Source organism: Solanum pennellii, chromosome 7 (genome assembly GCF_001406875.1).
Source record: "Solanum pennellii chromosome 7, SPENNV200".
Classification (NCBI taxonomy): domain Eukaryota; kingdom Viridiplantae; phylum Streptophyta; class Magnoliopsida; order Solanales; family Solanaceae; genus Solanum; species Solanum pennellii.
The window spans coordinates 79,074,293-79,085,740 of record NC_028643.1 but is presented as its reverse complement, the minus strand read 5'-3'; the positions used below and the strand labels follow the sequence as shown (position 1 = coordinate 79,085,740).

Sequence of the window (11,448 nt, the reverse complement as noted above, 5' to 3'; positions counted from 1 at the left end):
TCTATACAATTATCCCTTTATTAATTAATGTAACATATTTATTAATTTTTAATAAATATGATTTTTATTAAAAATGTGACACGTATATATTATAATTCGAAATTTAAATCAGAATAGACAATTTAGCACAAACAAATTTGTCATATGTCTCTGTTAATAACTTATTTTTATCTTCTAGTATAACAAGTTAAAGAACATGTAGAAGTCCTATTTTTTTAAACACTATAGTATGCACGTAATGTTGTAATTTACCTGAAACTTATTTTGAAACGAAGAAAATGAGTAATTGTTAAAAATATCTAAGCAACTTTAGTTTGCTTGAAGTTCTATTAGAATTGATTTGTGTCAAGTATTTTAAGCTAATATAACTTTTAAATAATTTTTAAAAAATACTTATAATTAAAAATCAATAATTAATTCTTTTACAAAAATGTTTTATCAAAAATTTACCAACCAAATGTCAGCCTTTTTACTTTTCAGAACTTACAGGGGTCGCAAGCATAAGTAATGAAACTAGAAGTCTCTGAACGTAATTTATACAAAAAGATTTTTAACAATATTTCCCCTCTTTTTTTTTTAAGAGGTTTAGGGTTTATTGAATATTGAAAGAAGAAGCAAACCTAACACTCATAAAACAGAGCCACTGTTCTTCTTTACGCAGAGGAGCTATCAAGATGATTACTGGCGGAAGAAGTTTGATTTCTTCACAGCCGGCGTTTTCAAATGATGCAAAGAAGCTTCTCGTATGCACAGGAAACACCGTTTCTATTTTTAGCACCTCCACTGGCTTACAGGTTCAGTTTACGTTTGCGATAAACTCAAGAGCTAAAATAAATTCACTGTATAAGTTATTGTAAGTTGTTAATTTTGTAATTTTTACAGATTGCTGAATTGGAAGGTCATAGGGGATTGGTAACATCGGTGGTGGTAGTACCATCTACTACTCCGGCAGGCAAACTATTGTGCTACTGCTGGACTTCATCTGAGGATGGTACTATTAAATATTGGGACTTTTCCGTGCCGGAGCTGATGAGAAGTATTGATGTTAAGTTGCCCATTCACTCAATGGTAAACAGCTTTTTACTTTAAGAGTGCCTCAACGTGGATTAGGAAGTGCTTTGCACCTTCTGTGACATAAATTCCAGATGTAGTTATACATTGTATATAGCTACCTCAAGCAGCTCCACTGTTCCTTGGGTACCTCCTACCAAGGCCTAGACGGATGGGTAAAAAAGGCATCCTTTTTTGCCTCCGTTTAGTATCTTAATTTGGAATCATTATTATATCAATTCTAAAGTTGAGAATTTTATGTTTTGGACTTCTCAAGAAAATATTGATTTTACTGAAAAATAATAATATAGTAACTGAAATTACAAGGAGAAAACGGACTGTTAAAGAAGAATAGGATCTAGCTTCAGGTGATTCAGGTGTTAGTGATGCTCTTATTTGCTAAATAAATGCCATGCCAAGGCATGGGAATTTCTGAACTATATTTGGGCATGCACACAAGTATTTGGATGGTACAGAATTAGTAGTAGTTAGCTTGAGTTCCTTTACTACTTGAGGAAATGATAGTTGTCTAGATACCAGGAATGTGGGACTAGATTCCTGGAAGAACTCACAAATTGCACTATGCACTAACAAAATAACAACCCGTCAAGACGGAGCCATTTTCCAGCTTCGCCTCTGCTGTTGTTTTATGTTGTTCACTAAGTACTACTCACGTGTAGCAACATCTCTTTCTCAAACTTTGTGTTTGACATTGCACTTTGCAGCATAACTATCTTATCATGCCTCTTTCCTCTTTATCAGGTAATTCCAGGTTTATCATCACAACTCAGAGAGAGTAGCGAAAAGCCTTCTGATCTTTTTGCATATGTGTCTGTCATAGTGTTGAAAGAACAGCTGGGAGGGAGTTGTGCTTTATGGTGGCAGATAAGGAAGTGTAACTTAACTGAATGTACTTTGGTTAGTGGAGTGACTCTGGCTGAGGTATGCAAAATTGTCAGCCATGCCTTCTCTTTTTACAGGGAAGAAAAAGTGTCTGTTGATTGTTATTTTTGCAGTAAGATAGCTCCCTGTACAACAACTTCTTACCTAGTGTAATATTACAAGTGGCGTTTGGGGAGGGTGATGTGTACACAACCTTACCCTTACCTTGTAAAGGTAGAGAGGTTGTTTCTGATAGACCCTTGGCTCAAAGAAAGCATATCAAAAGATGGCTCCATGTAAAAAACTGGTTAGGTCTAAAACAGTAGATTATTGTTGAATTGTTTAAATTGTGACCAGTGTTTCATTACTTTAGAACTTTCAAATTTTGATTGTGCCAAATAGAAAATTTATTGCAAAAGGCATAGGCTTTATTTAAAAACTTTTTTGTTAAATCAGTACGAAGATACCCCTTTTCCATTTCTCTATCAGACCCATCTGTGAATAAAATTTTATCTATCCTACATATGAAATATATCACACCAACTAATGTTATCAATTTTGCAAGTGTTTTCCGGGGTAAAAGATATGGTTTCAGGTTGAACTCTCTCTAGCTTGATTAAAAGTTGTCTGAGCTATCTTTTGCTTCTAGATCGTTCACACCGTTAGTCACTGTCAGAAAGGTGTTGATGATCTTTCACATCATTGCATTTGCCACTGTCAAATATTTACCTACCTTATTTTACAAAGTAAATGCACACAATAGCATTTTTGTATGCGATAAAAAATAACCAAGGCTTATAACTTTCTCTCCAGAGTAAAAACGCACTATCTATAACATTAAGCTGCTCTGGAAGATACATGGGCGTCTGTGACAAGCGCAAGCTTCGCATTTGGGAAATACCAACTAAAGATTCTGATCATTCAGTGCTTCAGAACATCAAATTACATCATACGAAAACCCTGAGCACTCTAGCTTTTCATCCAACAGATAGAATAGTTTCAGCTGGAGATGTAACAGGAAGGATCTTAATATGGAGGGGTGTTGGGGAGCATAATTTATCATCTGGAAATAAACAGAGAACTGGAGAACTAATGGAGGACATGGAGGAGAATCCTGGAGTTAGGGAAAAAGATGATGCTGATATTTGTACCACAAGACATTGGCACTCTGCAGAAGTGAAAGTTCTCTTTTTTTCTTCCGACGGTGCCTATCTTTACTCAGGTACAAAATTAGTATGATCAGCATGGTTGTTTGTATAAAGATGAGTTTGGAACCTTGCACTCATGTGGATATTCTTGTGTACAACTTATTTTATACAAAGTCATAGCTAGTACAAATTTTTTAGGAGCATCACTCTTTTATTTATTTGGAATTTAGAGTAAAAAATGTATTGTTATTCAACGTTTACTTGAATTAGCCACTATTTAACTTGGTCCAGGCGGGAAGGAAGGAGTTCTCGTGGTTTGGCAGTTAGATACTGGGAAGCAGAAATTCCTCCCGCGAATAGGATCCTCCCTTTTGTATTTTACCATCTCATCGGATCCTTCTCTGTCCTCTGTAAGCACGTTTGTCCATAAAGTAAAAGTAGTTGTCAGTGGATTTGTTCTTACTAAGTAAATTTGTCCAGATATCTTGTGCAGATAACCGAATTCACCTTCTTAAAATGCCTTCGATGGAGGTATCGAGGTCCATTCAAGGAATCAAGGTTTGTTGTTGTTCTTCTTCTTTCTGGAAGCAAAACATCATTATAAAATATTAAGAGAAGACTTCATGCATGTCATCATTTTGCTAGGATGTTGTTTTGTGTTCATAATACTGATAAAGGAAAAAAATTCCAAGTTCATTAATGAATTTGTTTGATATATGTATATGAGCATCTGGAATGTTTTTTTTTTCTTTTTTGATGAGGAAGCATCTGGAATATTGCTTCGAAGCGCTAGAACGAATGTCTTCTTATTGCGGCCGTACATGTTACTATCAGCTTGCATTTCCCTTTTGGTTTCGTTCTATCTTGTTTATGTGGACATTTATACTATGATCAATAATAAAGATTCCTCCAGCTCAATGCTTGCAGTGGGTTGGATGATCCTCTACACCCATGTGCTATAATGTCTTTGTCTGGAGTGTATGGTCAATCCATTCAAAACACTTACTTCCATCTTACCTGATTTTTTGACATGATACATTGAATTTTTTTGCTTTGGGAGACCTTACAGCTTTAATTTTCAGCTTCGCAGCACGGTCTTGGATATGTCTGATGGCTCATCTGAAGGAATTGTTTTTGACTCTGCCACGGGGCTAGTTGCCATATGTTCAGAAAATTACTGTATCCAGTTCTATAGCTTGTTTGATGACCGTGAGGTTTCTGAGGTAAGTGGATAGGAATAAGTAGCATCAGTTGATATTTTCTTTTCTGTAGCTCTAAATTTTCCCAGATAACCCCATCCTCACAAAAATAATGATAAATTGAAAAAAGGAAATAAAACGTACAACTGAATTTTAAGTTACCGGTTTCAAAAAAAAAAAAAACTTACAACTTAATTTTGTTTTACCCCTTTTTCAGTTGCACATCTTCATGTTGTTTCTATTATTTTGTATGTTGGTTAGATCGTCTGCCTGCGCCATTGGGGTATTTACCTTTTGCTTTGGTTCACAATGAGGGGTTCTGTAGGTTTCCTTGGATATCTGATGTTCCCACCTTTATGATTAGTGTCAATGCATTCTTATTTTACAGTCAAGCTCTAGATATATCCAATGATTAGTGGAGGAGGGGGATTAGAGAAGTGCAACCTTTTGAACATTGTACTTTTGTACGCTTGCAAACAGTTTTTCTCTTGTATTAGTGTTGAAAGTATGTATTCTTTTTACTAGAGTTGGTAGTTGATTTGGCCCCAATCTGTCCATTTGTAGGTTCAAGTTTGTGAAAGAAGCCACCAACCTGCTGATGAAGTCACGGTATAGAATTTTTTCCTGTTGATCTTATTCTATTTGCTAAGTCCTGCACGGCTATATATATATATATATATTCCAGTACTTTAATCAGCATATATAATTGTTTTTATGGATGTGTGTGTGTGTGCGCTTCAATGGAAGTTTGCCTGTGTATTTGACTAGTCCACTCTGTAATTTTGTACACATATCCTATATCCTAGAATTAACTAACCTGAGAAATTGATCAGCTCTTCTTCTACCTTGTACTATTTGCTTCTTCACCAAGTTTCATGCCATTAATAGAATTAGGAGATGGAACATAATATGACTTCAATGAATTTAGATGGAACTCATGAGTGTGCAAACAATAATGCGGCACATGTATGGTCCTATGAGATGTTTGAAAAATGCTCTCTTTAAGCAATAGTGGCATCTTTCCCTTCCACTAAGAGATCATTCCTCACCTCAGTTTCCCAGATTTTTTGAGCTCAAATTTGGGGCAGAAAGTACCTTCTATGAACTTTGAGATGGAGGAAGTCTAGAAGTTCAATAGCTTACACCAGAATGTGGATCTTTTCTTTGTATATTGGTTGTATCAAATGGTTCTCCCCAATAAATTTTCCAATGGACGGAGAAGAATGAAAAAACTTTAGCTGATATTGACATCAATTTTCATTTTTGAACTTCATCCTATGCTTCACATCAATAAACCTAATATACTCCCATCTTGAGTTCCATAGTCTTCATGCTATAAATTATACCATAGACTACTGGGAAAAATTGCCCAGATGGTTAGAAACCCTTCTACGGCTAACAGTACTTTTGTTGATATTATTGTAATAATATGAACAAGCTGTTAAATGTTGAGGGTTGAAGAGCTCTTTTTGGGTCTGTTGCAGGTGGTAGTGGATTTGGTCGCCCTTTCTCCAGAGGGTTCCATCATGATTACGGTAGAAACCAGGTTTGCTGAAGAAGGAATAGGAGGTCTTGTAAGTTTGAAGTTCTGGTCATGCAGCTCTTCAAACAAAGACTTCAGCTTATCCACAGTGGTCTATGAGCCCCACAGGTTCTTTCTTATCTAATTCTCGGAGCTCCTTTAGTCTCATATATCTTTTAGCTTGTGCTCTAATAAATTGGACAGTTATTCCCTCTTGTAAATAATACTCTAGCTTACTTTCATAAATTGACTTTCAAGCATGGGTTGGTTTGCAGAGACTCTGGTATTTCGTCCATTGCTTTCCATCCTTTGCGTCACATGGCTGTTACCACCTCACAGGGTGCTGATTTCAAGGTAAGTGGATAAATTTAGATTAATTGTGAAGTTATGTGTTCACGAATTGTATTAAGAGTAGGGTGGGTGAAATGGAGGCTCGCTTTTGGGGTACTGTGCGACAAGAATGTGTCAACCAGGCTCAACGGTAGGTTTTACAGAGTGGTGGTTAGACCAACATTAGTATGGGACAGAGGGTGGTTAGACCAACATTGTTGTATGGGATAGAATGCTGACCAGTCAAGAACACCCACCTTAAGAAGACGAAGGTAGCAGAGATGGGGAAGTTCAAGATGAATGTTTTGGCATACTAGGAGAGGTATGATTAGGAACGAAGTTATACAGGGCAAGGATTGCTACTTTTGGTGCACTTCTTGTATACTGGCGAGCTTTTGCCCCTTGCTAATGAAATTTATTACTTCATAAAAATAAAAAAAAAACAGGGCAACATAGGGGTGGTTTCCGTGGCGAACAAGATTAGGGAAGCGAGACTGAGATGGTTCGAACATGTGAAGAGGAAGTTTGCGGATGTGTCACTAGGGAGGTGTGAGAGGATGGTTGTAACATGAATTATGTCAGGCCCAAAACGAATTGGGAGGTGATTAAAATTTAGACACAACAATCCACAACTTTCGGTTACTGAGTGGCAGGACCCTAGATAGGAAGTTTTGGAGGTTGATTATTAGGGTAGAAGGCTAGTAAGTAGACTAGTGTTGTCGCACTTCGTGTGGGAGAGTTAGGGGCTATTTAGTAGTTGCGTAATCTGTTATTCTTCTATGTGCATTACTACCCGTTGCATCATTTGCTTTATATCTTGCTATTATTTCGTCATATTATTTTTGCACTCCTTGAAAACATTTTTTTCGAAAAAACTTCTCTACGCCTAAAGGCAGTAGGGTGTGCTTACATCCTACCCTCCCCAGACACACCTCGTGTGATTACACTGGGTATGATGTTGTTGTGTTCACTAACGTCACTGTGTTTTTTGGTAGGTTTGGATCGGCAGTCAGGAGATGCAACAAAAAGATCAGATGCAAAATGCTGGATGGACATGCCATTCTGTTGGTTCCTATAAGTATGTTAGGCTTAAATTTTAAAGGACGACTACATGGTCAGATAGAAAAATTGCCCAACCATGTAAAAAAATCCTAACTGTTTGAGAGAAGAAATTCTAGATGAAAATGCCACTTCCTTTGTTGTTCACTTTGTTTATTTGCACAAAAACACTAGCAATTAGATGTCATTTGCATTTGGTGTTCTATGATATATGTCTGCTCATTCGAACTCTGCCATTGTTGATGACTACAACATAGTAAATTGATAGGACCTCTGTTTCCTTGTTTGATATGCTTTCTCCTTTAATAGGAAAAAGCCAATGACAGCTGCTGCCTTTTCTGGAGATGGTTCTGTTCTGGCTGTAGCTGCAGAAAAAGTTATTACATTGTGGGATCCGGAGAGGAATATTCTTATAGCTACAGTTGGGGAGAGTCTTGAGGTAAGTTCTTGGCATGCCAGTATTAATTTTACACTATTGACCTATCAAAAAATAACAATTTCACCCTTCCTAGTTCAAATTTAAATTGCTTGCCTTGGGGAAAGAAAGTTTTGTACCTAGTATTTGAAACCTTTTTACTTGAAGTGTTCTTTATGACTCACTTCTGAGTTGCTTTCTGGTAACTTCATTGGATGGCAAAGAAGTTAGCTCTAAGGGTTATCCTTTTTGTTAAACAAAAAACGGAAATATGAGCGCATGAAACAACCGAAAACAAATCTTGAAAATCTTAATTTACAGTTTTGATGCTTTCCTTGTGGCAATTTATACACCTTCATCATTCTTTCCGTATCTATACAATATTTTTCTCATTTGAACTGTTTTCTATGTGCAGCCAATCTCTTCCTTAGCATTTATTGGGAAGTCAGAGTATGTGGTAACCACATCGCAAGGTTCTAAGGCTCAAGTATCAGTGTGGAGTATGTCAAAGCTGTCTGTATCATGGTCTTACAAACTTAAGATAGAAGGTTTGTATATATCTCTTGTTTATCATACTTCGTCCCAATAAACTTTAAACAAATGTAAACCACTTGCTTTTGGCAGCTTATGATAATTCTCTAATCTTATCATTTATTTCTAACGTTCTTCTTCTAGTTACTTAGAAAAAATGGATTAATATCAACGCAATTGTATGTCAGATACTGAATTTTGTTATTTAAGTGCAATTTGATCATTATAGTGCTAAATTCTCTATGTTCGGTGTTTTTAATGTCATGAAGTTTGTGCTTCACTTTTGCTTAAAGCCCCATGGATGCTTTTGTTTTTTGTGATTTTCTTCAAAACACTGGCATCGGAAGTGAATTGCCAACCATATTTCTCCATTTTTGAAGTTCTCATAATTTTTGCTTCCGAAATTACGAGCTTGGCTCTTGAATTTGAATTGTTAGGTGTCATATGCAAATGGAAGTATGCAATCTTGCTAAAAAGTTAACTGAAGCAAAGGGCTGGTGGATATATTGATTTATGTAGTCTGGCCAATGGTAGATTATGCATTGTGATAGTCTTCTTATACCATGAATCTTGCTGCCCTTGTTATCAGAGTTGCATGGCTTGGAGTACAACTAGTAAGCTAATTCTCTTTTCAAGCCAAACTCAGGACAGGTCTTTTGGGGAAATCTTAAGCTATCTTGCTAGTGCTAACAGTCCAATTTTGCTGCATTGGGTTTCCTATTAAAAAAAGAATTGCTGCTTTGGAATAGGAAAGCAGGAAATGTGTTGAGGAGACTCAGATTCTAAAATAAGTTTTCCTTAATTTGCACGTATATGTATAATCTAAAAAAGAATTGCTGCTTTGGAATAGGAAAGCAGGAAATGACTTGAGGAGACTCGGATTCTAAAATAAGTTTTCCTTTAATTTGCATGTATATGTATAATCTAACTAAAAGGTCTGAATAAGTCTAGCAGATTCATGGTGAACTTGTAGGCAGATGTGTCATACATAACTGGAAAATCTTTGTTAATGTTTCATCCTAACTAGTATCTTATTAATCACTGCAGCTGTAACTTGTGCGATGGATGACTCCTTGTTTGCCGTCCTGGCCCTTCTCCCAAAGCCAGTTGGTCCTGTGATGTCTAATGAAGCCACAACTCTGGATGGCGATGGAGTGATCTTGTTATTCAGGGCTACAGATCATGTTCCCGTAGGGATCTGGTTTGTAAGAAAGGTATTGGCTCCTGTCTCAAATTTTGAGTTCTTGTTTCTTTCGAATGTTTTAGTTGGGAGCTTGATGTCAGTTACAATGGGGAATCGAATCACCTTGCACTCGTTTAGAGGTGGTAAGATCTTGATCTCATGGAGTCTGTTTGTGAAAATAATTACATTCACCTTGACCTAGGTTTTGTCTGTCTTCATTCACTTGTTTTTCCTGCACCCTGAGTACAGATGTTTTCTGACGCCCTTCTAATTTCCTGTCACCTTAACCCTTCTGACAGTTTCTTGTGCCTTTCTAATTTATTCATATATTGGGAGAGGTATCACATCTTCTAAGGTGGAAACTCTATTTATAGATGGGACGGGAACTGGACATCTTTACCTTTTTTTGCATCTCATCCTTTTTCTTTACAGGCAAAAGGTGCTTCACTTGCTTTCATTCGCGGAAGTCCTAAGTCAGAGGATGGTGTTACTGATGGCAGATCAGTGCAGTTGCTATTAGCTTACCTCAGCGTTGATCATGAATATATGCTTTTTGATCCACTCGACGGCCACACCCATATACATAAGATAAGCCGAGGAAATCTTGCTGATCTTGAGGAAACAGGTGTGTCCCGTCTTCTCTGCCTAAGTTCATCCGACACTAAGCTTTTATGTATTTCAGTGTCTGGTGCCTATTAATTTGGGGATGTACATGGGCCTTTTTTGGTTTATTTTATGTGATAGGTTGCTTCAAAATACTTTGGATTGGATCAATATACCAAAGTACTTGAAATAAACCTTGTTTTTAAAAACTTTATAATGGGTGCTACAAGCCTTAAAATGACGGGCCCAGAGGCACAAAGATGTATGGTTGCTGAACGATGCGTTGTGATAAGAAGTCCACAACTACAACTCATTACTAAGTTGGATCAGCTATATATTAATCCTCATTTCATCATTTAAACTCATATTCAATCACCATCTTAACAAATAAAATATGACATGTCCTGTGATAACCTTACGAGAGAAAGGAATTGGATTTGATGTATTTGTTCTCCTCTGCCCACAAGGTCCTTGGTTCTTCATGGCATGATTGTCAGATCAAGCACATATTCTTGAAAATCTGTACCAAAATCTGTGGATTGATGATATTTAAGAGGAAACAAGCTCTATCTCTAGAACATATACTCGCTGGTAAAATAAGATGATGCATTATTTATAGCTTAAACAAGGAGGTGGGGGGTTTGGATAAGAGGGTTAAGGGGAAGGGCTGCATTAGGGAATTGAACACCTACCCGACTGAGCTGTAAGGCAATTCTCTGCAGGTGGAATATCCTGATACTTTATAATAATCTTCAGAAAACAGTATTTCTTTTTTAAAAAAAGATAACTGTCATGACTGATGAAACTATATGCTATCTATACTTTATAATAATCTTCAGAAAACAGTATTTCTTTTTAAAAAAAAAGATAACTGTCATGACTGATGAAACTATATGCTATCTATTTGCAGGGAAGTTCGGATATGCATCTCTGTACGGGGACTTACCAGACTTTAGCTTAGAGAGAAAACAAGCTGCATCGATCACATCAGTACCATCAGAAAGATATTGGGAGACGCTATTCAGTGGACCATCTCACAATCTTCCTCCTCTTGCTAAATTGTGTTCCACATTCCTGGAATCATTACTACAGAAGAGGAGTAGTGCAGTTGAGTGATTGGCAGTAGTGTCCGGTTGAGCTTTGTTGCAAGGCAGACTTGCGATGAAACGACAACATTGTTGTTAGGCTTGATCCCATTGTAGCCGAGAGAGAGCTGCCTGACATGCACATGCACATGCACATAGTAATACTAGCTCGAAAGTGTGAACAGTGGGGTCGACTTATAATCTGGTCTAAGAACGAGCCAGCCCGTTCAGTTAAAGCTTTCGAGTTCAAGAAAAAGATGCCCAGATCGAGTGGGTTTAAAATTTTGGTAGCACGATTAGATGTCTCGTCTGGATATTGAATTTGTTGTAGCTTGTAACTTATTGAGCCTGCAGGACTAAGTAGGCATACTCAATACTGAATAGATGTTCGAATTCTTTTTTGACAATATTTGGTCATGTGTTGTGTTTAATTGTAACATT

The 11,448-nt window shown here is 36.9% G+C and overlaps 1 protein-coding gene across 1 annotated transcript; it reads left to right on the top strand.

Moving 5' to 3' along the window:
- The first annotated feature begins 577 nt into the window (after window positions 1–577).
- On the top strand, window positions 578–11,446 carry LOC107026497 (WD repeat-containing protein 75). Its single transcript, XM_015227477.2, has 16 exons — window positions 578–794; window positions 883–1,068; window positions 1,813–1,992; window positions 2,746–3,154; window positions 3,372–3,490; window positions 3,561–3,638; window positions 4,163–4,303; window positions 4,844–4,888; window positions 5,764–5,930; window positions 6,077–6,155; window positions 7,127–7,209; window positions 7,500–7,629; window positions 8,021–8,153; window positions 9,184–9,350; window positions 9,752–9,944; window positions 10,833–11,446. Exons 1-16 carry the CDS (start codon window positions 675–677, stop codon window positions 11,036–11,038), a joined length of 2,436 nt encoding a protein of 811 aa, XP_015082963.1. The 5' UTR covers window positions 578–674; the 3' UTR covers window positions 11,039–11,446.
- The last annotated feature ends 2 nt before the right edge of the window (window positions 11,447–11,448 follow it).

What these genes read in the sequence shown, in the direction of transcription:
- LOC107026497 (XM_015227477.2), top strand. Translation starts at nt 675, where the DNA reads ATGATTACTGGCGGAAGAAGTTTGATTTCTTCACAGCCGGCGTTTTCA. An exon ending in GCACCTCCACTGGCTTACAG is followed by an intron (nt 795 to 882) that starts GTTCAGTTTACG and finishes TAATTTTTACAG; the next exon opens with ATTGCTGAATTGGAAGGTCA. An exon ending in CAGTTGGGGAGAGTCTTGAG is followed by an intron (nt 7,630 to 8,020) that starts GTAAGTTCTTGG and finishes TTCTATGTGCAG; the next exon opens with CCAATCTCTTCCTTAGCATT.